The 26,421-nt window shown below is 41.3% G+C and overlaps 2 protein-coding genes across 2 annotated transcripts in view; one reads left to right on the top strand and one right to left on the bottom strand.

Moving 5' to 3' along the window:
• The first annotated feature begins 1,106 nt into the window (after positions 1–1,106).
• pstpip2 (proline-serine-threonine phosphatase interacting protein 2) lies at positions 1,107–15,105 on the top strand. The gene is made up of 14 exons (XM_085414163.1): positions 1,107–1,220; positions 2,001–2,101; positions 3,732–3,806; positions 5,547–5,581; positions 5,690–5,796; positions 5,881–5,943; positions 6,550–6,648; positions 8,954–8,999; positions 9,291–9,370; positions 9,453–9,551; positions 10,477–10,573; positions 10,676–10,760; positions 12,261–12,298; positions 13,227–15,105. Exons 1-14 carry the CDS (start codon positions 1,185–1,187, stop codon positions 13,280–13,282), a joined length of 1,017 nt encoding a protein of 338 aa, XP_085270289.1. The 5' UTR covers positions 1,107–1,184; the 3' UTR covers positions 13,283–15,105.
• A 114-nt stretch (positions 15,106–15,219) lies between these two features.
• Positions 15,220–26,421, bottom strand: part of dhx29 (DEAH (Asp-Glu-Ala-His) box polypeptide 29) — a 14,356-nt gene continuing 3,154 nt past the window's right edge. Inside the window, exons 6-28 of the mRNA XM_085414161.1 lie at positions 26,276–26,407; positions 25,938–26,064; positions 24,782–24,940; positions 23,971–24,139; positions 23,770–23,890; positions 23,259–23,648; positions 22,919–23,185; positions 22,690–22,833; positions 22,429–22,605; positions 21,453–21,593; positions 21,174–21,318; positions 20,931–21,051; positions 20,759–20,843; positions 18,932–19,020; positions 18,289–18,417; positions 18,008–18,083; positions 17,700–17,924; positions 17,294–17,430; positions 16,941–17,031; positions 16,535–16,837; positions 16,305–16,436; positions 15,771–15,867; positions 15,220–15,500 (exon numbers count right to left, since the gene is read on the bottom strand). Coding sequence (XP_085270287.1) covers positions 15,445–15,500; positions 15,771–15,867; positions 16,305–16,436; positions 16,535–16,837; positions 16,941–17,031; positions 17,294–17,430; positions 17,700–17,924; positions 18,008–18,083; positions 18,289–18,417; positions 18,932–19,020; positions 20,759–20,843; positions 20,931–21,051; positions 21,174–21,318; positions 21,453–21,593; positions 22,429–22,605; positions 22,690–22,833; positions 22,919–23,185; positions 23,259–23,648; positions 23,770–23,890; positions 23,971–24,139; positions 24,782–24,940; positions 25,938–26,064; positions 26,276–26,407 — 3,513 coding nt within the window. The 3' untranslated portion in view covers positions 15,220–15,444. The remainder of the gene's footprint in view (positions 15,501–15,770; positions 15,868–16,304; positions 16,437–16,534; positions 16,838–16,940; positions 17,032–17,293; positions 17,431–17,699; positions 17,925–18,007; positions 18,084–18,288; positions 18,418–18,931; positions 19,021–20,758; positions 20,844–20,930; positions 21,052–21,173; positions 21,319–21,452; positions 21,594–22,428; positions 22,606–22,689; positions 22,834–22,918; positions 23,186–23,258; positions 23,649–23,769; positions 23,891–23,970; positions 24,140–24,781; positions 24,941–25,937; positions 26,065–26,275; positions 26,408–26,421) is intronic.

Genomic DNA, 26,421 nt, shown 5'->3' with positions numbered 1-26,421 from the left:
GCTGTCCGTGACCTGAAGTACAACGTAGTTTAAAAAGAAAATGATAAACGAGAGTTGTGTGTCGCTACAGTTAATATAATTACGTATGATCAGTGCACCCTTACAACCTTTGAAAAGTAAAACTAAAGCCAACTCAGCTAACTGATTAACTTATTAAATGAAATTAATTAATAACTGAAGTTCCTCTGGTTGTTGACTGTTAGTTGTACGAAACAAAGTGAATACGCCACTTTGTGATGGGCAGATAATAATGATAAATAATTAGTTCTTTTTTTTCCTTTCTTTTTAAACGGTGAGGATATTTGTCCTTTTTGCCTGATGGCCCGTCCTATACTCCACATGCACATGTAGAATGATAAGAACTCTTGTGCCTTTAATGTGCACAAGACACAAGAACAGAATAAAGCCCAGCTACAAAAACCACGACACAGATAAAACCAATGAAATAAAATAAAATCATAAATATGATTTCCTATCTGGTTTCTGGTTATTTAGGAGTTACACAGTGTAATAGCCACCGAGATAAAGGATCTAAAGGGATGGTTCAGTCCTGCACCTTGGGACAATGATGAATTGTCCATGAAGCTGAAGAGGTTGTTCATTAACATGGGCTATTTTTGATCTTTAGCAGCGACAGGTTCATGGACAGTTAATCCATTACTGTGCTACTGCTGGTATTACAGTACTGCAAGGTTTTCCTGTTTGTCTACATTGTGTTTATTTAACAGCTCTATTTACCGATTACGTTACAAATTAGGATTTCATGTTGTCTTACAGTGTACTACTTTTGTTTTATTTGTTGTTAGGGATAAACCCCCTCAAATCAACTACTTAAATCATGTTGTATTTTCTTGTTGTTGTTCTTCTTCTTCTCATTATTATTATTATTATTATTATTATTATTATTATTATTATTATTATTATTATTATTATTATTATTATTATTATTCTCTATCATCGGACCAGTGTATACCATCTGTAAACACTGTAAGTACGCCCATCAGCCATCAGATGGCGGCAAAAATCAAGCTCAGCGCAAGAGGCTTTTGGCGCTCCAGTTGTCACGTGAGTGCGCGTGCGCCACTTTGACGGGCTTCGTGTAGCTGCCTGACAGTCGGCTCTTTCTCTTACATGGTCAGTGTGTGTTTGCGATAAAGCACCTGTCTGTTGCCTGCTCCATTTACATGATGAAGAACCTTCATTTTAAGGATTTCTTCTGGGTGAGTTTTTTTCTTGTCCTTTTTGTTTGTTTGTCTTTCTATGAAGTCGTGATTGGAATTAGAAACATTTTATTTTTTGATTCAGCTTCAGATGGTTTAATTAAAAAAATTGTATTTTTGTATTGTAATAATTATTAGAAACGGGAATCCTGTTGAGGGATCTAACGTTTGTAAAATAGTATGGAAACAGGAGCATCAAAACTAAGCTATTAAAAACAGTTGACATGAACTGAGTTTTTGATAAGCATTCACGTGTAACCAGACCGATATTTTATCAGATCACGTTTCTCTCTCTGCAGTGTAAATAGTGTAAATGTCATTTCCTTTAGTGGAGTAAAGAGTAAACTTCATAATCCAGCAGATTAGAGTGGAAATACTGAGAGTACCAATAACTTTGCTTCTACGCAACATAAGCAAATATGTGTAGTTAAATTTCACTACAGGATTTTTTGCATTGTCTAAATACGGCCTGATATGGTGTATTTTAAACCAATAAAAAGTCTGGCAAGTTGATTACAAGCTGTTGCCCTCACCTTAACTAAATTACAGAGATGCCTAGTCCCAAACATTAATTAAACTCAGAGTCAATTATTCTGAAGCTACAGTGCTCGTTTATGTCTGTAGGGATGTTTAAACAAGTTTAGCCAGTCTGGCTGTCGTACAGTTAAGACCTGGGTGTGGGAGAAGAGGTAGCAGAGGTACAGCTCTCTGTTTCTTTTAGGATATGTGTTTTGCTGTAAAACTGTCTGCTGTAATACTGTCTGTGCATCTTGCTGACAGAACTCGGACCTGACCTCCACTGTCGGGTATGATGCCATCATTCAGTATCTCAATGATGGCAAGAGGACATGCAAGGAGGTGGAGGATTTTATGAAAGCCAGGTAATGTCGTCATCCTTATATGTAATAATGCACAACTGATGGGATGTTTGGCTCTAACCGAAGTCTGCAAAACTGTGTTCAAGCTTTACATTTACAGGCCAGTTGTTGCCAGCGATGTATAACTGACTGCAAGATAGATAGATGTAGTGCACGTTTTGGCTGCAGGCATGCAATTATGATAAAGAGAGTGAAAAGAAAATAAACTCTGAGAACGACAAGTGTAGTGGAGGAGGACAGCATTTTGAGATTAAGGACAGTACTGGAATACAACGAATAAAGTTGCCTAAAAAAGTAAATTTTTGTTGCTATAATCTAAAACAAAATCAGATGAATACATATTTTGATTATGAATTATATAGTCAGTGTAAAAGCTTTTGAGGAACTTTAGAGAGGTTATGGCATGAGTTTTTGATTAGTGAGGATTATTGTGACTTGCATTGTTGTCTTAACAAAGAGGAAACACAAACACGTCCTACCGTCTTGTAATTTGTGCAAAGGGCACTACTGCGGTTATATGATTAAATGCCAGAAAAGTAGTACAATTCTGCTTTCTAAAAATACTCCAAGGTTAATTCTGCGCACTGGAATGATGTGACGCATCAGGTTTTATAATAGAGACGTATAACCTTTCACATCTAATCATTAATTCCTCTTATAATAATTAATCTGTCCGTGCTCTCCCACACACACATGCACACAGCAAAAAAACAAAAACACCCCACACATATAAAAGTCCAGTGTGTAGTCAGAAACGTGACCTAGTGAGGTTAATGCTATGAAAAAAGGAGGATATTATGCCACAACACAACTGGACGTTTCCTAATTTGGGACTCACCATTTTTAAACCGCAGTGGTTTAAAAAATATTTGTGGGAAGATTTACCAAAATAAAAGTAGAGTAAGGAAACACGGTCAGAGTGAGGTGTTTTGTGGGAAACGGCGGCAACAATCGAATTCTTTCAGCTTTCAGTTATGCAAAAGCAAATTCTTCAGGACACCAAAGAGCAGCCACGACAGCCCGCCCTCCTTAACTATATCTTGATCTGTTGTTGTGTAATTATATTTGAGATGTGTTAGCGTTGCATTTTACTTTAAGTCTCCTATTAGCATTGCTTAGCAAATTAAACAAATTGTAAGCGGTCAGCACTATAGCATTGTCATGCATTTGTATAGTAAAACTGTATTCAGTTGTATATTTATATGTATGTTTTTTAATATTTATCATTGTATAATGCATATTAGAATTGATTAATTATTTTCCATTTACTTCTCCAACATTGCTTAAATGTGCCTGTCAAAACTCTTCAGGGAAAGAACAGACTCCAATTATAACACCACACATGTAAATGTTGTCCTGTCTTTTTTGTATCAGTTAATTAAATTATTAATTATAAATTTCCATATTAAATTATATGGAAATTTATAACTTCTGAAAAATACTGATAGTGAAGCCTAAGGGATGTATAAATGTAAATTTGTGATTAAGCATTACCTTTCAGAGATGTCTAGTATGGGTTTTGCATGTAAATTCATATACAGTCTGTTGGCCGGCAGACTGCTCTGTTTGTTGGCCGAATCTTTGCATGTATGCTTTTACGCTGCCCTCACTCTCAATTGGTTGTTTCTTTCAGGGCATCAGTTGAAGAGAAGTATGCCAAAGAACTACTTAGTTTGTCCAAGAAGGTGTGTGGACACAGTGAGATGAAGTAAGCGACCTCTGTGTTGATATGCTGTTATTATGTGCTGTATTTACAGGAAGCCTCACCCCTTCTAATGCATGAGTAGGTTTCTGCAGTACTGACACAGTACCTTGTAGTCTGGACTCAAGTGTAGTGCAGAAAGTAAGGTCAAAGAAAACAATGAGTCTAGTCACCAAAGGTTCTTGTTGTTGTTCTCAGTCTGTTTCACAAGTTGAATTTCGAAATTAAGTTTGAACTTCTGTAAAATTGACAGTTTGGTTCTTAATGTTGATGTAGTCAGATTTTATATGACACCACTACCACGATCTTTTATTAGCAAGCCTAGTTCCTGTTTAATGAGTGCTCGCACTCATTATAGGAAGGAACGACTTAGCTACATAATTTACTTCTTGAAATCATAGTGCATTATTGATAGACTCATCTTTTAAAGATGTCCTATCAAAGGACTTACTTGAACTGCATTAAAGGCATTTTTCATCCATGTTTTTACAACAACCTTGAGATCAGTTAGAACGAGACAGAATCGATGTGCTGTCAGGTTGTACTTTCATTGTTCTGATAGTTATTTACAGCATTTCAGTTGATTTATTCTAGACAAATGAATTGGTGTTGTTTTTTTAAGAGTCAGACAGAACTGTCTGACTCACATTTCTATAATTAAAATAGTAAAGATGTCGCTGATTCAGAGGCCTGCCAGCCAGTTTCACTTTAGGGGGTGAAAAGGAAGAACTGTATAGAGAAAAATGTTATTCTTATTTGGCAAGTGAAAAATAACAAATTATAACTTTTTAGACAGAATACACAATTCATAAGACTATTTTAAGACCAGTCATATCACAAACTACGACTGGTATCAAATTACATGTATTATGTATTTAAAAGTAATTCATTAAACTTAGTAATTCTTTTAGAAAACCTCCACAAGACTTTTCCTTCCTCTTTTAAAATGTGAACATTTTATTTTCTCAGGTTTGCTTGCTTGTTTGCACCATAGATTGTGATATTTTAAATCCTGTGCATAGCTTATTTAGTTCTTCTTCTTCTTTTTTGGAGTCAAACGTAACTATATTTGGACAAGAAGATGGTATGCTAAATGCTACATCTCTGCTTGCAAGATGCACCAATAGACTATGTGGGTGCATTGGACAGACACGCATACATTTAGATTAGCCACATCAAGTTTATTTTATTTGCATGGCATGTTTAAAACAAAAGTAATAATAGAAAAGAGCAGGTTGTCTTTAGGAGGACCTCAAAGACCTAGAGGTATAAAGACATTTGTGATATATTGTGAAGCTGATCCACAGAGGGCTTTAAAAATGAATAAAGAATATTTAAATAAATCCTGTATTTCAGAATCAATTCAATTGTACTGTCAACTGAATTAAAACAGGACTGCTGTTTTATCTTTATGTTAACTTGAGAAACTCAGAGTTGCAGTGTTTTCTACACAAGACATGATAGAGCTGTGGATGAGTGTTTCTAAGTACCACCGAGGTTCTTCATTGGGCTGTCAAGTGTGTCAGGTAGCTAGTATCATCTATGTAAAAGTGAATATTGTTTTTATCAAAGCTAGAGCCACAGGGTGACATGCATAATGAGAAAAGAAGAGGTCCTAAAATGGATCCTTGAGGAATGCCATATTTGATAAACCATTGATCATAGTCCAGGATGCATGATTTGTATTTGCAAGCTCCAACACCAAAAATTCAATGTGCAGAATAATGTCTTCTTCTGCTTTTTCAGCACATTAAAGAGATCCCTGGACATGTTGAAATTACGTAAGCACTTTTTTTCTTACCTTAATCATGCCTGATTCCTTAATTACCCTAATCCTTGACTATAAAATCTATGATGACTGCAATCTGAAGTATGCTTTCGCCCTGCAGAGACTGAACAAGTGAGTCTGTCACATTTACAACTTGCCCAAAACATGAGGGAGGAGGCCAAGAAACTGGAAGACTTCAAAGAAAAGCAGAAAGAAGCTAGGAAAAAGGTTTTTATTCACATTGCAATTCACTGAGATGTTGAATGCGTTCAGGTAATATATTAATGATGATGCTGAACTTTGTCATTTTAGGTAGAACAACAAATGGATGCTCTCCACAAACAGAGGTCCTCACAGTACAAGAAGACAATGGATGTAAGTAAAAATAAAAATCTTCAAAGACCAACCAGGACTGATGACTTTTCTGCAAGAACATTTTTGCTTCTTTTAGTTGTGATAACAAAAACAATAGCTTGATATAATTAGTTCGTGGATTCAGTCACATGAAGTAGCTGCGGTGATTGGTCTGCAAAACCAAAGTCAAAAACACTTCTTTATTCAAATTTTAAGGTTCAAAACTGCAGTCCTAAGCTCGTGTTCTGTCCCGTGTTTAGTAAAATGAAAACCAGAAGTATTTAAACAATGTGGCCCCAAGCAGATCTCCCATTGGTGAGTCACGTAAGATGAGTTTCAATTGTGTTGTGAAAATGCCGCTCTTATCCTTTTGCTGTTCTTCCTCTTTGGTGGGGGAAGTTGTGTTTACCAGTCTGGGAAGTGAGGAGCAGGGCAGCATTTAAAACCATTAAAATCTTTTCCAAAAGTAGAAGTGCTTGTCATCTCTGTGACAATAGAAATCAGATGGTGGCACCAAAAGACATGGTCTCTATAGACTGACTTTATTTATATATTTGGGGAATTTCTTTTTTTTCATCAAAGTGTCAAAATACACTATTAAAGTACCTACTGTGGTTTTGTCTCAAGTCAAAGAAGACTTATGACCAGAAGTGTCGAGACAAAGAAGAAGCGGATCAGAACGTGAACCGAAACACCAACACCAACAACACCAAGCACATGGAAAAGGTACTGTGACAACAGCAGTCACCTGCACTGATCAGTATCTAATGTGATATAAATGAATGAAGGGATAAATGCTAAAGGCATTATATCATTTATTGGCCCCAGTTTTGGACTTTGAACCTTGAAATCTCTTTGAACTCTTACACATATATACAGTGGGGCAAAAAAGTATTTAGTCAGCCACTGATTGTGCAAGTTCCCCCACTTAAAATGATGACAGAGGTCAGTAATTTGCACCAGAGGTACACTTCAACTGTGAGAGACAGAATGTGAAAAAAAAAATCCATGAATCCACATGGTAGGATTTGTAAAGAATTTATTCGTAAATCAGGGTGGAAAATAAGTATTTGGTCACCTCAAACATGGAAAATCTCTGGCTCTCACAGACCTGTAACGTCTTCTGTAAGACGCTTTTCTGTCCCCCACTCGTTACCTGTATGAATGGCACCTGTTTGAACTCATCATCTGTATAAAAGACACCTGTCCACAGCCTCAAACAGTCAGACTCCAAACTCCGCCATGGCCAAGACCAAAGAGCTTTCGAAGGACACCAGGAAAAGTATTGTAGACCTGCACCAGACTGGGAAGAGTGAATCTACAATAGGCAAGCAGCTTGGTGTGGAAAAATCAACTGTGGGAGCAATCATCAGAAAATGGAAGACATACAAGACCACTGATAATCTCCCACGATCTGGGGCTCCACGCAAGATCTCATCCCGTGGGGTCAAAATGATCATGAGAACGGTGAGCAAAGATCCCAGAACCACACGGGGGGACCTGGTGAATGACCTGCAGAGAGCTGGGACCAAAGTAACAAAGGTCACCATCAGTAACACACTACAACGGCAGGGAATCAAATCCCGCAGTGCCAGACGTGTTCCGCTGCTGAAGCCAGTGCATGTCCAGGCCCGTCTGAAGTTTGCCAGAGAGCACATGGATGATACAGCAGAGGATTGGGAGAATGTCATGTGGTCAGATGAAACCAAAGTAGAACTTTTTGGTATAAACTCAACTCGTCGTGTTTGGAGGACGAAGAATACTGAGTTGCATCCCAAGAACACCATACCTACTGTGAAGCATGGGGGTGGAAACATCATGCTATGGGGCTGTTTTTCTGCCAAGGGGACAGGACGACTGATCCGTGTTAAGGACAGAATGAATGGGGCCATGTATCGTGAGATTTTGAGCCAAAACCTCCTTCCATCAGTGAGAACTTTGAAGATGAAACGAGGCTGGGTCTTCCAACATAACAATGATCCAAAACACACCGCCCGGGCAACAAAGGAGTGGCTTCGTAAGAAGCATTTGAAAGTCCTGGAGTGGCCTAGCCAGTCTCCAGACCTCAACCCCATAGAAAATCTGTGGCGGGAGTTGAAAGTCCGTGTTGCTCGGCGACAGCCCCAAAACATCACTGCTCTCGAGAAGATCTGCATGGAGGAATGGGCCAAAATACCAGCTACTGTGTGTGCAAACCTGGTAAAGACCTATAGTAAACGTTTGACCTCTGTTATTGCCAACAAAGGTTATGTTACAAAGTATTGAGTTGTATTTTTGTTATTGACCAAATACTTATTTTCCACCCTGATTTATGAATAAATTCTTTACAAATCCTACCATGTGAATTCATGGATTTTTTTTTCACATTCTGTCTCTCACAGTTGAAGTGTACCTCTGGTGCAAATTACTGACCTCTGTCATCATTTTAGGTGGGGGAACTTGCACAATCAGTGGCTGACTAAATACTTTTTTGCCCCACTGTATGTACTTGTATTTGCTGCTATGACTTTCACTTATTTAAATCACTGGTCACAATTTCAAGAGGCTTTATTATTTTTTGAGTCGCTGAGACATCAATTGGAGTAAAAGTCTGTGTGTGAAACAGAGTACAATAAAGCAATCTATGTGTGAGTGGGAGGGGGTAGTTGTGGCTTGTGGTAAATAAACGCCTTGAGCCTTCAGGGTAGAAAAGAGCCGTGTAAGTCCCAACCATTTACCACTGGAGTGCTTATTTCCGTTTTAGAGGTGTTGTTGTTAATGCTCATTTTTAAGGTGTCAGCAAAACATATAACTGTACTTCAGAAAGCCTCAGTACTTAACAAGGAAGATGCAGACTGATGAACACATGGTTGCAAATGAAACAATAGTGTTTAGTGAGAAAAAGATACCCTTACTGGTTCTGACCCTCAGACTTCTGTTTATTATATCAGCTCATTGGTACAAAAAACCCAGAAATAATGTCTGTATGACCTTCAGTAGAGGGCTTTTCTCATTTTTAATATCTCATTCCTCCTTTTTTGTCATGTTTCAGCTCTACGCAAAAGCACAGCAGGCAAAACAGAACGCAGAAGAAGCAGGTAAGAAAGCAAACAACAGCAGGACGGAATGACTTAGCCTTTCGGTAACCCATTCACACACACTGTGATGATGCTAGCATCTTGGTCACGTCACCCCTGTGTGCTTAACTTCAATATGGCAACATCTTCATAGTGACCATGCTGGCATGGAGAGATTAAGTTTAGCATTACACTATAGTGCCAGTGTATAGCCTCACATAACTGGAAGCATAGCCGAACGTGGCTTAAATATTCTCAGTTAATGCGCTGAGTTTGCTCATTTATACTTTTTATACTGTCTTCCATTTACAGACAGGTTATACCAGCAGAATATCACTACACTGGGAAAGATTAGAGATGACTGGATAAAGGAGCATATCAAAGCCTGTGAGGTGAGACAACAACCTTCAAGTTCTAACAAAAGCACACATTATGGAAATGGGCCGAGTGATTTTGTTTTTGTTGGCCCCTTAGATGTTTGAGAAGCAGTCAGTGGAGCGGATCAACTTTCTGAGAAACACAGTCTGGACTCACCTCAACCAGTTATCCCAGCAATGTGTGACCAGTGACGAGGTAAAGTTTCCAGTTGCCACGATCACTATAATCAGTATTTTTATATAAAGAGCGGGTCGAATGGTGGGAAATATCAGGGAGGTTGGTCATAAGGCCACTTTAGCGTCTCATTTTTTTGATTCTACAGCTTGTGACTTCACTGTCTTGGCTTTAGCCCACTGGTTTTATGAACCTCCAACAACTGTTTTCAGCTGTACTACTTGGTCACACATTATAATATGACCCAAGAAAGGGGGGAATTTTGTTTTGTTCTCGACACTCCTTTTCTTTCAAAAGGATTGTACAGGAAAGCAGTGACTCCTTTCCTGTAACCTGGAAGTTTGGCAAGATTAATCCACTGATGTATAATACAATATACATCTTCCAATGTATGGAAAAATATTGATTGAATTTCCGCAAAATTTACAAGAAATTATCCAACACTAAATGACCTATCTATCCATCCATCCATCCGTCAGTCCATTCTCTTGGACTTATCCAATTCAGGATCACTGGAGCGTATTCCAGCTATTATAGGGCGAGAGACGGAACACCCTGAACAAGCCGCCAGCACTTAAGCAGTATTTATACTCCAAAATACCCCAAATTTAGGCTGCACTTTAGTATCACAGCTGGACTACTTAAATTTAACCATTAAAATTACTCAATATGTACTTATTTCTTCCTTGTTGTAAAAGACATGACATAATCCGTTATCTGCTTATACAGATACGCTAATCTTAGTATCTGCATAAGCACAGACATTTAACACATTATATTTATACAGTCCGTTTTGCATTTATACCATGTTCTGCTCTCTGTATGTGTAAAAAACACAGTTATTTGCGGTTTAAGGTTCTTGGGCAACTTCATATATTTATATCTTTGTTGTGAGTTGCTTGGACTCTGAGCTTGTTTTACTGTCTTTTTTTGCATGTTCGCATAGCTCTATGAGGAAGTGAGGAAGTCACTAGAGCAGTGTGACATCCAGGAAGATATTGAACACTTTGTAAACCTCAGACAGACTGGTGATAAACCACCAGGTAGGACTCAACGACAGCACTGTATTTAAAGAGCTTCTTATCTAACAGCACAGTCTCATGAGTTACCAAAATGTCACCAATTTCCATCTTCCTCTCTAACAGTTCCGGTTGTGTATGAGAACTTCTATAGTGGTCAGAGATCTCCAACTGGAGCACCATCCTTTCGAATGCCTCCACCAGTCAACAGGTATGAAAGAGAAGGATTCCAGCAAAGGGTGCCGCCTGCCTCCTAACAGCATGGGAAATAATTCTGTGATCCTCTGCTGAATTTGTTTGCTCACTTAAAATTTGTGGTAGTAACTTTAATGGAGAGAGACACATTATCAACAGGCAAACATGACTTAGTGGAGACGTTTCTTGTAGTTGGTCATCACTCTCTAAATCTAAATCTAAAGCAGCTCAAAGCTTCAGCTTCCTCCAAAGATTTTCTGTAGGATTGAGGTGGTTACCTCTTTATGGCCTTAAGTTTAGGGTCACTGTCACGCTGGAATCCATCCACAGCCTTCAGTGTTCTGGCTGAGGGAAGGAGGTTCTTGTCCAAGGTTTTTCGGTACATGGTCGCATTCATTGGCTCCTCAATGAGGTGAAGTCATTGTGTACCCTAAGCAGGAAAACAGCCTCAAAGCATGTTTCTACATCAGTGCTTGACTGTGGGGATGGTGTTCCCTGGGTCATTTCTCCCCAAGCCATCTCTGAATCATTTAGATGTTCACCGGGACAGGCCTCTACATGCGTCTTCTCCAACAGGGAGACTTTGCACTGTAAGATCTCAATCATTACAGCGTAGTGTGTAACTAGTGGTTTTCTTGGTGATTGCCTTCAGATCGTTAACAAGCTTCTCCCACGTAGTTTTGGGCCGATCCACCACCTTGCTCGTCATCATCGTGGGGCGATCGTGGCTCAAGAGTTGGGAGTTCGCCTTGTAATCGGAAGGTTGCCGGTTCGAGCCCCGGCTTGGACAGTCTCGGTCGTTGTGTCCTTGGGCAAGACACTTCACCCGTTGCCTACTGGTGGTGGTCAGAGGGCCCGGTGGCGCCAGTGTCCAGCAGCCTCACCTCTGTCAGTGCGCCCCAGGGTGGCTGTGGCTACAATGTAGCTTGCCATCACCAGTGTGTGTGTGTGAATGGGTGGATGACAGGTTGTGTAAAGCGCTTTGGCGTCCTTAGGGACTAGAAAAGCGCTATACAAATACAGGCCATTTACCATCCTCACCCCATGAGGCAAGATCTTGGATGGAGTTTCAGAGCGAGGGCGACTCACTAAGCTGCTTGCTGTTGGTCTTGTAGCCCATTCCAGCCTTGTGCAGGTCTACAATCTTGTCCCTGATGTCCTTTGGCAGATCTTTGGTCTTGGTCATGGTGGTGAGGAGATTGGAATGGAATAAAACTGATTCTCATAAGTAGTTGAGATCAGGATTATCTGTAGTTGACTGATTAGTTGGTTGCTTGGTTGTAATCTGTATGCCACATTGACACACAGTGGGGGGTTTCGGCTTTTTGGTTGATATTCTGCATCTCTCCATAAAAATTAGAAACTTTTCATTTCTTTGGAAGTGAGCAAACATACAAATTCAGCAGGGGATCAAATAATTATCTCTCTCACGCTGAAACCTGTTTTGCTACATGTGCAGAGCATTGTTAGGACACCTCTGATTCTTTGCTTTTTTTTGCTCATATTCACTTTGCAGGAGGGGACCATTACCTCTGCCAACACAGAACAGTAATGGTATGTTTGCTTTATTTGTATTTAAATACAGTGCACTATCAAAGTAGACTACCAACCCTCAAAATTATCTACTGTCCAGAGACCCCAAAGGTCCCAGGTTCACTCATCATGTGAGCCTATGTACATTGATTTGTTTCAGTTACTGAAAGTACTCCAAGCTCCAGTCAACAAATATTTAATATAAAATTATCGAATGTTGTTCTTTTTGTGTGATCACAGCCAAACTTAAATTTAGAGCATACGGTCACAGAAATTGGAGTCCAAGCAAGCATTCAGAAATTGTTAAACAGTTTTCCAAACTGTTGCCAGTTGTACTGAGTTCCTGGGGAAATAATGAAAATTGCACCATCAGTCATTTTTACAAGCATAATTTTTTTTTTTTAAATAGTTAAAAGCCCAATGAAAGGTCTTGTTTTATTAAGCACACAGTCGGTTGTCTCGACAACATCTACATTCCTAAAAATTGAGGCCTGCATAGTGAATCTTTAGGGTTTTTGTTTTGGAATACCTAAATGTGGTCACATTGTGGGCACAGTTTACCTGCTGCAGTGTTCATCGGGCAGCACAACAGCTTCACAGGCCACAGCTTTTACATCAAAGTGCCAAACCAGCCAGTTAAGACATCTGCTTTAGTGTGGCGTAAATGTAGGGCCAAGCCTGCATTCCAGTCACATTTTACTTTGAGTAGAGCATGCTCAGTCAGCACTGAAATTAGAACTTTGACCTTGTGTTGTTGTGTAGCTTCCACACAGAAAACTGTAGGTCATAATAACCAGGAAATCATACTGGTATCTTCCAAACATGTTCTATTTGCATTTTATGTATTTGTGAATGTTTGAAACTGAATATTTGTGTATTTCCTTTGATCCATGCTTCTGCTTTTTACACTTAAACGTTAAATGTTTTTTAATGTTTGCTTTTATTGCAGATGATTCGCACTACTCAACAGTGGAGGACGCAGGCTACAGTGTTATCCAGTACTAGCACACATATCTGCAGGAGGCATTACTGCACACACTGTGGACTGTTCTTTGTGTCAAACCTCAGGGTTACTTTGTACTTCTCCTCACTTCCTCTTTTATGATTTCCTGTAAAAAGAAGGTCATACCAAAGAGGAAAACGTGTGTCATAAATGCACATAGAGTTTTAGGTTTAAGTAATAGTGAACATTTTATTTTGGAGTACTTGATTCTGTTTTTAAAAGTAGAACAGACTTAAATGGTGATGCTTTTGCAGTACGTTAGTGATAAACATCTACAGCTGTATTGTCGAATTCCTGTATTAATGTAGGGGCTCATTGTGCTGACAGACAGCCTTTTAATGTGTTGGTGTCACGCAAGGTTCTTTCTTCTACATGACTGCGTCACATTTTACTTTTAGTTATTTAAAAAAAAATAGTCTATTCATATTTCAAACACAATAAGATCCTGTGTAATCTACGTTTCATTTCCCCTTGAGTATGAAAGTGTCACGTCAGCTGACAGGTATACGAGAAAGCCTCATGCACACATAGTAGACACACCCTAGTCAAGTGCAACCTGCACCCAACACTTTTTCAGACAAGGGTTAAAGGTTTTATGCTCTGAACCAACATTCCTGTTATTAAAGTGTGTGTGATGATGATTTATAAAATATTTCTGAATATTGGAGGAGGATTGTAATAGTTTCACTGTGTTTTTTTTTTCTTCTTCTGCCCATATTAACGACTTTTTGTAGCAAAAAGTAAATAGATAGCATTTGATTCTGCTGTTGGTTTTTGTTAAAGACATTGTTCTTCACTGCACTTCTTGAGACATTTTTATTCATTAAACAGTGTTTTTACAATACTGTACAAAAATCTTCAGACACCCCTCATTCCTTTACATTTAATAAGTGCAACAATTTATTTAAACGTGTGCAAACAAACATGGAAATAAAGCGTACAATTCTAATGGCATTTATTCAACAAGCCTGAACTCTTTTAGTCAAAATTGCTTCTAGTTTCTTTAAGTAGTCTACAGGAACAGTTCTCCAGGCTTCTTGAAGGACATTCAAAGCTCTTCTTCAAATGTTCACTGCCTTTTCTTCTGTTCTCTCTCAGGATGATCCCACACTGCTTCAGTAATGTTGAGATACAGGCTCTGGGGAGGCCAATCTATGACTGTTAGTGGGCATTTTTATGTCCAGGCATGCTTTCACTTCAGTGGCAGTGTGTTTAGGATCACGTGGTTGTGTTTGTCATGCTAAGAGATGAAGCTATTGCTGTCACACTCTTTATGTAGTATTGCGTTATTTATTGAAATCTGACTGTACTTTTCTACATTTTTAATCCTGTCAATTTTTGCATTTTTTTTTTTTAACAATGGTTAAAAGATGCAGCTCCAACGATGACAGACCCTCAACTGTGATATACAGGTGGTTGTAGCCACCTCTCTCATCTTGATTCCAGTTTTTGTGCAGTTTGGCACACCTCAGCCTTTTCTCCCCATTCCCTTCCTTAAGAAGGACTTCTTGACAGCCACCAAGACCATTCCTGATGGGGCTTTGGCAAACAGTAGATAAATCATCTGAAGATCCCTCTCGTCTCCTGTGTCAGCTCTTTGGATCTTGTCGTATTCTAGGGACATGACTCTCAGATACTGTTAATCTGCTGTAGATAGTTTTTATACCTGCAACTGCTTTTGTCCTCCTCTGTACAGTTTTCTATATATGCCAAGTTTTCAGCAAATAGCTCTTTGGGTTCAAAAACACTATTTTATGCCTGTTACCGGTAATCTGTGTTTTCTTTGGCATTTTTTGTAGATTCGACTACAGAAATGAGAGGTGGCTCAAGGCTTTTCCACAGCACTGTAAATTGAGGCTCTTTCTGATCCCTGTGTTTATACAGGTTGTATGTTAGCTATAATATTTTCCCATGATCATCATCCATGACAAAATAACCATTTCAAATATAAAACAAATCAGCTTTATTTTATTTGTGGTCTTGTTTGCTTTTTTTTCCCGTACATTTCAACATGACTTTATGCATCTCAAATTGTACAGTCCTCCTCAATGTGAGTAAAGAGTTCCTGGGAAGGGTCACTTCCTCTGTCCACTGGCTGCTACGCATCGTAACGGTGTTTATTCTGCATGGTGGAGTGGGGTTCAGATCCTCAGTTGCTTTGTTGTTACGCAGCATACTCTGACTTGATCAGATCCAGAATTATCCGGATTGTCGCCTCACCTACATCAAGAACACTGAGTTAGATCTGTCTGTATGTAGCTTAGCTAAGCGATTAAACAATTAAATGTTTCCAGAGCAGCTTGGGCACACTTTTAGTCACTGCTAGTTTAATTCCATTTCCACACAGCAATATGTGAAGAAAACTCAAATGAAAAGACAAAATTCAACAATACACTTGTCTGTATCTCAGTATAACGACTCATTTCCTATGTACTATGTACATTATGTGGTGACAAAGACATTTTTTGGTGATAGAATGTGTCGGTTTACCCTCCAAATTCATCCTCGGGTTCTCCAGCTTCCTTTCAAGCAAAGAGTCCATCAACCTTCTCAAGTGTTTGAAGATCACACCGATCCGCACAGGAGCCTTTTAACGAGAGCGACACAAAGAGAACTTAATTCTGCAGCACTTTTCAGTAACACAGTTTAGATCTGCTGATCTAAACTGCTGAAAACTGCTGGGAAACAACAAACTGAGGCAACAGTTCACACAATCTCACCAAAATTAGACAAAAGCTTGCAACAGCAGAAATTGAGAACAGACGGGCAGCATTTTTCTATTTCTACTTTTGCAGATGGTAGGGTCAAAATTTGGTGCGAACAACACCAAAGCATGGTGGTGATGTGATGGTGTGGAGGATATTTTGTACCATCAGTGTACCATCTTCTGTTGAACATACCATGTCACAAAACTCAAATCATCAAACTGGTTTCTTGAACATGACAATGAGTTCACTCTACTCAAATTGCCTCAAATGGAAGCTATATTAAACTAATCCTAAAGTAATCCCCGTGACCTCTGACCTGGAAATGAATCCATCCATCCAAGGTGATGAGCCTCTCTCTGTGCTGAACATCAATGTCGCCTCCAAACAGCAGCATGGGGAAAGGAGAAATCAGAGTGGTGTCTCGAAGGTAGATCTTGGTGTATTTCACCTGCGGATAAAAAATACGAACATGTTTTTAAACACAAGTGTGAATCACTGATAAGGCCTTCGCACACGCGTGCACACACACACACTCTTCATCCATACCTTCTCCTGGTACAGCAGCCAGCCGTGCGTCTGCAGGTTGCGGTTAACAGAGGAAAAGTGGACCTGAGCCTTGCCCTGAGGCGTCTCCACTGTGCAGGCCACGCGCTCAAGCACGTCCACAGAAGGGGTACATAAAACCCGGGCCACGTTGTCATAGAGTCCAGCAGTCAGCACAGCATTCAGGACAGAGATCTGCTGCTTGGACATAGAGGCCGCCTGCGGCTTTAAGCTGGAGGAGGACGAGGAGCGAGACGACCAGAAACCCACCTGCTCCATCATCTTCATCAGCTCGCGCTTCACATCCTGCAGGGAAGATGGAGTCAGCGACATGGAATTAGATGGAAGAAGAAAAACTAATCCTAATAAAAAATGAAGTAATGAACGTGCAGTGGACTCGAATCTTTACCTCTATTGTAATGAGAGCCGTTCGATTAAGAAAATGTTTCCTACAGTAGGACATTTCTCCTCTCGAGCCGTCAGTCTGTGAGTTCTTCCACCTGAAAGTATGATGATGGACACAAGTAAGTAACAAATAGCCTTCCTGAATGTCCTGACTTTTATCGTAATGGGCCTCCTGGCTTCTTTTCAGGCTGCTCTTTTAATAGATGTAGAATGTCTCCTGATGACTCACAACCACAAAGAAATCTAAAATAATGCATATCTAATGTTACTGTCAAAGAAAGGAAATGATTCCCGAACATTTCCTCTAATAAAATTATTAAACCCACGCCTTTTTAAAATCTTCAGACTGGTTCGTACCCCAGGTATGCGTTGTAGATGGTCAGGTGATCGGAGTTGGCTATTGCCAGTGCAGCTTTGGCCAGGTTCGCTTCTTCTTTTCTATTCATTGGTGTGAAGAAAGGAGACTTCTCTGTGATGGCTGCCGCGATGATTGCCTGAAACAAGTCTCTAGTTAATATTAGTTGGAAGATATGAAACAAAACAGTTCAGCCTGACACATACGGGATCACTACAGGTGATCCCGTATGTGTCATATCCCGTATAAGTCACTTGAAAATGCTACGTCCAGATGAACAGAATCACCTTTTGGAGATTTATTTACCTGGATGATTGAAAATGCATTAAGACGTTTTAAAACAGTTCAACAAAACAAGATGTTATCCTCACACGCTTGGAACCAACCACACAGCACAGTTAGACTTACTATGGGCTCCAGGCAGCCCAGGATGGCTCCGTAGATGAGCATCTTGCCGATCTTCACGTTAACCGGCAGGCTCGCCAAATGGTGTCCAAGAGGGGTGAGGATGTGATCATCAGGGTGACACGCTCCGATCTTCCTCAGCAGGTTTACAGCATTGCTGACCGACTGGGGCTGAGGAGCATCCAGGGCGCGGCTCAGAAAGTCCTCCGGGGAGCCGTACTGACATTTCTACCGGACAGGAGGAAGAGGAGTCAAGTGATTTCCCTGTGTGGGAATTTTTGTTTCTGTGTGAATCAGAACGGTGTAGATACCATGATATGGAGACAAAGCTCCTCAAGTGGGACCCGCAGAATCTCTGGAATGGAGTAATCCATGAAGATATCAAACCTAAATTTAGGAGGGTGTTAAAAAAAAAAAAAAAAAAAAAAAAAAAGAGCACAACAAATTAGCACATGACCTAAACCTGGAAAGGTTTTGCTTACTGTCTTTTCTGCTGACTGCATTCTTGATAAGATGATATAAGGAAGTATTTCTTGCTTTCTGGACTTGGTTCCATCCAGCTCTCTGCATTAGTGGACGATGAGCTTCATACCTGTATTTTGGATAGAGCCTGAAGCAGAAGCCATTTCTGACACGTCCTGCTCTTCCCTGCCTCTGGAGGGCGCTGGCTTTGGAAATAAACGTTTCCACCAGGGAACTCATCTGGCTGCTCTCGTGATACCTGAAAGACGACGACAGAGTGGAGTTAGTTATGTCTATGCATGTAACACACAAGCAGGTACTTATTATTCATGTTTGGGTCATCTTTTCCTAAAAATTCCTAAATGACATGATACAATAAAATCTGGTTGAGAGATTTGGGGTAATTTTTTTGTTTATTATCTAGTGCCACGTGGTCAAAAACTGTCCAATATCTTTATTGTCTTCCCACTAATAAAAAGACAACCAAACTCCAACAACGTTGGGACTCTGTGTAAAATTTAAATAAAAAACAGAATTCAAGGATCTGCAAATCTCATATTTGACCGTATAAAAGATTTCAAATGTTGGTACATTTCTCCAATTTAAACATTTGTTTTCTCTGTTCTATTGTGAATAAAATTGCGGCTTTATGAGATTTGTAAATCATTACATTCTTTTTTGTGATTTTTTTACATTTTGCACAACTTTCCAACTTTTGTGGACTTGAACATACTGGACAAGATCCATTTCTGTTGCTGTTCTTGAGGTCTTACTTATTTTCTTTGGTCTTCCCAGTGTCGATGACGAACACAACATCAGGAATCGTCACACCTGTCTCGGCAATGTTAGTCGACAACACTATCTAAAAGTGACACAAAGCAGAGACAGGATTTTTGTTCTGTTTAACACATGGAAGGATCAGTTATGATGCGAAATACAATTCACATAATACAGTGGGGCAAAAAAGTATTTAGTCAGCCACCGATTGTGCAAGTTCCCCCACCTAAAATGATGACAGAGGTCAGTAATTTGCACCAGAGGTACACTTCAACTGTGAGAGACAGAATGTGAAAAAAAAATCCATGAATTCACATGGTAGGATTTGTAAAGAATTTATTCGTAAATTAGGGTGGAAAATAAGTATTTGGTCACCTCAAACAAGGAAAATCTCTGGCTCTCACAGACCTGTAACGTCTTTTGTAAGAAGCTTTTCTGTCCCCCACTCGTTACCTGTATGAATGGCACCTGTTTGAACTCATCATCTGTATAAAAGACACCTGTCCACAGCCTCAAACAGTCAGACTCCAAACTCCGCCATGGCCAAGACCAAAGAGCTTTCGAAGGACACCAGGAAAAGTATTGTAGACCTGCACCAGACTGGGAAGAGTGAATCTACAATAGGCAAGCAGCTTGGTGTGAAAAAAATCAACTGTGGGAGCAATCATCAGAAAATGGAAGACATACAAGACCACTGATAATCTCCCACGATCTGGGGCTCCACGCAAGATCTCATCCCGTGGGGTCAAAATGATCATGAGAACGGTGAGCAAAGATCCCAGAACCACACGGGGGGACCTGGTGAATGACCTGCAGAGAGCTGGGACCAAAGTAACAAAGGTCACCATCAGTAACACACTACAACGGCAGGGAATCAAATCCCGCAGTGCCAGACGTGTTCCGCTGCTGAAGCCAGTGCATGTCCAGGCCCGTCTGAAGTTTGCCAGAGAGCACATGGATGATACAGCAGAGGATTGGGAGAATGTCATGTGGTCAGATGAAACCAAAGTAGAACTTTTTGGTATAAACTCAACTCGTCGTGTTTGGAGGAAGAGGAATACTGAGTTGCATCCCAAGAACACCATACCTACTGTGAAGCATGGGGGTGGAAACATCATGCTATGGGGCTGTTTTTCTGCCAAGGGGACAGGACGACTGATCCGTGTTAAGGAAAGAATGAATGGGGCCATGTATCGTGAGATTTTGAGCCAAAACCTCCTTCCATCAGTGAGAACTTTGAAGATGAAACGAGGCTGGGTCTTCCAACATGACAATGATCCAAAACACACCGCCCGGGCAACAAAGGAGTGGCTCCGTAAGAAGCATTTGAAAGTCCTGGAGTGGCCTAGCCAGTCTCCAGACCTCAACCCCATAGAAAATCTGTGGCGGGAGTTGAAAGTCCGTGTTGCTCGGCGACAGCCCCAAAACATCACTGCTCTCGAGAAGATCTGCATGGAGGAATGGGCCAAAATACCAGCTACTGTGTGTGCAAACCTGGTAAAGACCTATAGTAAACGTTTGACCTCTGTTATTGCCAACAAAGGTTATGTTACAAAGTATTGAGTTGTATTTTTGTTATTGACCAAATACTTATTTTCCACCCTGATTTACGAATAAATTCTTTACAAATCCTACCATGTGGATTCATGGATTTTTTTTTCACATTCTGTCTCTCACAGTTGAAGTGTACCTCTGGTGCAAATTACTGACCTCTGTCATCATTTTAAGTGGGGGAACTTGCACAATCGGTGGCTGACTAAATACTTTTTTGCCCCACTGTATTTCCTTGACTGTTTCTATGATTGTAGAACATTTTGAAGTACCTTTCTAACCCCACTAGGGGGCACTGTAAAGGCAGCGGCCTGATCCTTCGATGAGAGGGTCGAGTGTAGAGCAACAATCCGGTACCTTCAAGACAGACAAACGTGACAGTGAGGCAGGGGGAAGTTTGTGTCACCACTTCTTTTAGATTACTGATCAGTGCGTGCACGCCACCTGGTTTTATCCCGAAACCTCTTGTCTGAGGACAGCAGGTCGAACAGCTGCTGGATATGAGCCAAACCTGGCAGGAACACGAGAATGGCTCCATCCACATCCACAAACTGTGGAGCTTTGTCTGGCAGCGGCACCAACAGCAAAACAGGACAAAGTTTTAAAAAACAAACCAAACCCCGGATATTTCATATTTAATATAGAGAACATGAATGAATCTGTGACAAATGCTGCCAGTTTGTGTACCTAGGTAGTCTATGAGGTCAACAAGCAAGTCCATGTTGATCTTATTAGGGTTCATATACTGCAGCACATGTCGGGTCCTGCTGCTGAAGTGGTCGAGGTCAGGACCCAGGTCCCAGCCCGAGGACGAGTCCCTCACTATCACTTCCTGGAACAACGGGGCGCACATTGATGAGCTCATACTTAGGAATAATTTACAGGACAGTGACAGTCCACTCTTGTTTCAGAGTCCTGGTGAGGCATAAAAGGACAAGACAAAATGGTAAGGATAGCCGACATTACCTGGTGCTGCAAAGTCTTGCCACCTTTTTGTGTGACAGAGATTGTCACTTCCTCTTCTTCTTCAAGAATTTTCTGGCTGTACTCTGAGTCCTTTTCTAAGACGTATCCCGTCTGCTCCACTATGTCCTCCAAATGAAACACCTGAAGGAATAAACAAAGACACACACATTGTTGAAAACGTTTAAGCTTCTTGGCCTTATCCTTGCTCCCTACTTTCATTCATGGTGGCCAGAAACACATACAGGTCATCCCTGATATTCAGCGTCATTTGCAGTTCTATCATTTTGGGCTTTCTACGAAGGATGGCTAGCCTCTCCCTTAGATTTAGGGTGAGGAGTTCACTCATTCAAGAGTAAAACCGCTATTCGTTAACATTGAAAGGAGCAAGTTGAGGTAGTTCAGGCATCTGATTAGGATGAGATGTTCCGGGAATGTTCTAGCAGGAGGATGCTCCGGGGGTAGACCCAGGACACGTTAATTAATTCGGTGTTTATCTGGGGACCCGGACACAGATAAGTGGAAGAAAATGGATGGATAATTTTATTTAGAGTCGCCTCATTCCCAGTAACCCTGGATTTGGAGCAGCGCCTCAATTAATCGTCAGTAGCAAGCCAATTTAGCTCCTCCTCCCTTAAGTTATCTTTTTTCCAATTGGCTCCCCCTTGTAAACAAACGTTTTAGAGCAGCGGGTGAGTGGGACTGAAATGGTAAGGATATCCACTCTCGCTGACATTAAACGGAGACAAGAGTAGAAAAAAATCTTTGAAAGCCTCAAGATTTACAGCAACTAAAAGTTTAGAGATACTCTGGTCATGCCTAAGGTCAGAAATGACAGACAGCAGAATAACAGGAAGGATAGGCTAACAAGACAACTTCATAACTTACGGACTTAAAAAAGAAAAGTCCTCCAGTGCTTATACCCCTGGAGTCCACGGTTGGATGCTGAATGAAAACAAACTGGTAAAGCTTGTCTTACCTCCACTGGGAAGGTCCTGCCAGGAATGCTGATCACTGGGCAGCGGTTGAAGTAGTTGGAGAACTTGTCACAATCCACCGTGGCACTCATGAGGATCAGCTGCAGATCAGATCTCTTCATCACAACATCCTTTAGGATGGTTAGCAGGAAGTCTGACTGGACACTGCGCTCATGGACCTGAGAGGATGGAGTTTAATATGCTGAATTAGAAGAAGAAGAAGGAGGATGAGAAGAAATGCATCCATAGCTGTAAGTAAGTACCTCGTCTACGATGATGTGAGTGAGAGAGGTGAGGTGCCGGTCGTGCTGTAGCTTCCTCAGCAGAACTCCAGTGGTACAGTACAGCAGGCGCGTCCAGTCTCCGGACTGATTCTCCATCCGGATCTGGTACCCGCACAATGACGACTAAATTCAAGATGAAACGGGGTCAGTACGGCAGGCTACGGTGTGATAAACATGTAGAAAAAAAGAAAAAAATAAGCATTTTCACCTTTGACCCTGGTCCATCCTCACAGCCTAGCTCCTGGCTGACTCTGCACGCCAGACTCATGGCAGATATTCTGCGTGGCTGAGTCACCACGATGTTGCAGGGCTGTGCCGCTGTTCCCCCGGTCAACAGGTCCTCCAGGAGGAACTGAGGAATCTGAGTGCTCTTCCCACTACCAGTCTCGCCGGCCACCACCACCACAGGGTGGCGCTGCAAAGCCTCAAGGACTCGATGTCGGTGCTGAAAGACGGGAAGCTGCTCTCGCTCTGCCTTGAAGGTGGGACGCACGTTTAATAACACGGCTTCATTCAGTGCAAACGTGGAGAAGTTAAAGCGTATTTACCTGCAGTTTGCGGGCGAGCGGTGACTTCTTCAGCTTTAATAAGAGCTCTCTGGCTGCCTCCAGATCAGCTACCTCCCTCCTCCCACCTCTTTTCTCACTCTTGTCCTCCTGCTCTTGTCTTTTCTCCCCGATATCGAGACCGGCCAAATTCTCCCATGATTCTTCTGGCTCTTCATCACCATCTGCGCTCGATGCATGCTTACCTTGGGACTGAGACTCCTGCCGTTGGCTCTGGTTCTGCTGCTGTTTGAGTCTGGTCAGCAGGCGGGAGATGAACTGGTCTCGAGGTTTGTTGGCAGCAGTGCGGCTCTCCTCCTCTTGCTGCTGCTCGCTGTCTCTCCACTCCAGCCACACATCTCTGTAGGTTGGAGGAAGCAGCTGGTGCACCGACTTTGTGAGAGAATAACAGGGGAGAGAATTCACTGCGCGCACATAAGACGAATAAAACAAAGCCAAAATGTAGCAGGCCAAACCCCTAAAACTACTGCATCATGTACGCTGTGACTGCTACCTGTCCTTTAACCAGGTTGTAGAGTGCCAGAGTGGCTCCCAGATGTTGAGCTTGCATGCTGTCCTCTGTCAGGATGGTGGGACAAACTTCCAGAACATCATCTGGCCTCTGAACACGCACTCTGGGGCAAAGACATCACTTGGAATACGTGAAACAGCCAAGTACGTGAACCAAAAACCAGAAGCACGGAGACACACTCACTTGCATCTCCAGTATCTGCCGCAAGCAACCTTATGAAAAGCAGGCGGCGGGCTTTTTGGCAGGTTCTTTCGGACCCAGTCAATAAGGAACTGTTTGGGAGACTTTCCGGTCCAGCTGCGAGCCGTGTAGTCAAAGTTGCGGATGTCCTTGGGCTCATTCTTCTTCACAACTGCAAGAAAGAAAAGTAAGAAAAGGTCAGATTCTCAAAGGGATCTTACAGTGCACATTTTAATGCTTGTCCTTATTTACAGTAAATCAGCTGATGCATTCATTAAACGCACTGGATGCTGATTAAACGTGGCAACAATGACTTCTTTCAGACTGCAGATGAAATGATCAGTTGCACTAAGGTCCAGTATAAGATAAAGAAGGATTATTATGAACCATCAATCCTGCAAAGCCACACTATTAGCACATAAGTGAAAAAAAGTAAACTGAGCATAATAGGTCCCCTTTGAATAACGTGTAAAAAATGTTTCCTCTTCTGTGCACCTTTGTGAACAACATAAACATCCTACACGTTTCTACCTTACACAAATGAAGGACATTTTCCCTCAACGTCTTTGACCACCTGTGCAGATTATTACGATTCACCCAAACCATGAGCAGAGATCATCATTGAGGACAAACTCACATTTACATGTTACGGTATTCAGTTTTGTGAATGGATTTTTTTAAATCCATAAAGCATGCTTTTGCAGTTGCACACAATTTCCTGAACTGTGACATTCCCTAAAGCTAATATACGATGCATAAAACACGCACAGCCTCTATTATGTGTCAGTTTGGCTCACAAAGTGTACCCGTGTACCTTTCTCAGCCGGCGGGTCCTTCTCAGCTTGTTCAAATAAACTAAAGCCGAGCTCTTCTTTGTCCTCCTTCGCAGGAAGTATTTTCTTTTCTTTTTGAGGGGCGTCCACCACTTTTATGGCTGGATTGAACATAGGGTGGGACTCCAGCTGCTTCATTTCTAGAAAATAAAAACACCGTGTTCAATTTTAAAAAAACAACTTAAATATCCCCACAGGAAATAGTATACACTCACAGGCCACTTCATTAGGGACACCTGTTCAACTGCTTTCTTAACACAAACATGTCATCAGCCAATCACATGGCAGTAATTCAAACATGGTCAAAACACCTTCCTGGAGTTCAAAGCGAGCATGTTGGTACCATCTGATCATTCAGATTGCTCATGTGCACAACCATCTTCAGGGCTTACAGAGAATGATCTGAAAAACTGAAAGGATCCAGTGAGAAGCAGGCCTCTGGGTGAAAATGCCATGTTGATGCCAAAGGTCAGAGGTCAGTGTAGAATGGCCAGAAACTGCTCTGTGCTGATAGAAAGACAAGAGTACCTCAAACAGACACTTGTTACAACCAAGGTATGCAGAAGATCATCTGGGAAAGCACGAAATGTCAAACTTTGAAGCAGATGGACTACAGCAGTGGAAGACCACACCAGATTCCACTCCTGTCACCTAATTATCACCCAGCCTAATAAGTCTTGACTTCTTCTGCTACATTCGGATGGTAGGCTCAGAAGTTGGAGTAAACAGCATAAAAGCATGGATCCATCCTGCCTTGTGTCAGTGATTCAGGCTGGTGATGGTAATAGCGTGGGGATAATTCCTTGCCACACTTTGAGCCCTGTGGTACCATTTAAGCATCATTTAAACACCACATGTTGTCCATCCCTTTATGACCACAGTGTGCCCATCTTGTGATGGAAGCTTCCTGCAGCAACTGTGTGATGCTGTCATATCAATATGGATAAAATGTCTGGGGAATGTTTCCAGCACCTGGCTGAATATATGCCACGAAGAAGGCAGCTCTGGATGCAAAAGGGGTCCAACCTGATACAAGCAAACTGTACCTAATGAAGTGGCCTGTGAGTGTATGTAAACGCTTTCTTTTGCAAAATGAGTTTACAGCTTTGTCTTAGTTTTATGTACACGCACACACACCTTGCTGTATGATGCGTATCCTGTCCTGTGCCATCCTCTGCCCCGCCTTGTCTGCTTTGGTCTTGGCAGCAGCTGCCATTTCTTTAGCGTCAAACAGCTGAGCAGTCAGTATCAAATACCTGTCATTCTACACAGCAAAAAAGAATACAGACATATTGATGAAAAATCAACTTCCTAAATGACATTTACTTCAAAAGACGATCACATTTTTAACATCATACAAAGGCTGGTAAGAAAATCTCATAGCCTTAGTTTAACATTTTGGAATATGTGTCTGTTTTCTCTTATAATTGTAAATGAAGAGAATCTCAGAATTCAGTGGCTCTGATTGTACTTACTGGATCAAACTTCTCTTCCAGTTCAGGATTGCATGTCTTCTTCCCACCTTCCTCTTCCTCCTCTTCACTGCTTTGTTCTGCATACCTTAAGATCCAATCCTTCATGCTGGCAGCTTCATCCTTCTCTGTGGCCTGCCAAGCACCAC

The sequence above is a fragment of the Rhamphochromis longiceps genome, linkage group LG7 (assembly GCF_057381845.1).
Source record: "Rhamphochromis longiceps isolate RC_006_pf linkage group LG7, R_longiceps_female_GT1.1, whole genome shotgun sequence".
NCBI classification, from domain to species: domain Eukaryota; kingdom Metazoa; phylum Chordata; class Actinopteri; order Cichliformes; family Cichlidae; genus Rhamphochromis; species Rhamphochromis longiceps.
The sequence above is the reverse complement of the archived record's forward strand: the minus strand, read 5'-3'. Positions and strand labels throughout refer to the sequence as shown.

What these genes read in the sequence shown, in the direction of transcription:
- pstpip2 (XM_085414163.1), top strand. Translation starts at nt 1,185, where the DNA reads ATGATGAAGAACCTTCATTTTAAGGATTTCTTCTGG. An exon ending in GAGGATTTTATGAAAGCCAG is followed by an intron (nt 2,102 to 3,731) that starts GTAATGTCGTCA and finishes TGTTTCTTTCAG; the next exon opens with GGCATCAGTTGAAGAGAAGT. An exon ending in TGTGGACACAGTGAGATGAA is followed by an intron (nt 3,807 to 5,546) that starts GTAAGCGACCTC and finishes CTGCTTTTTCAG; the next exon opens with CACATTAAAGAGATCCCTGG.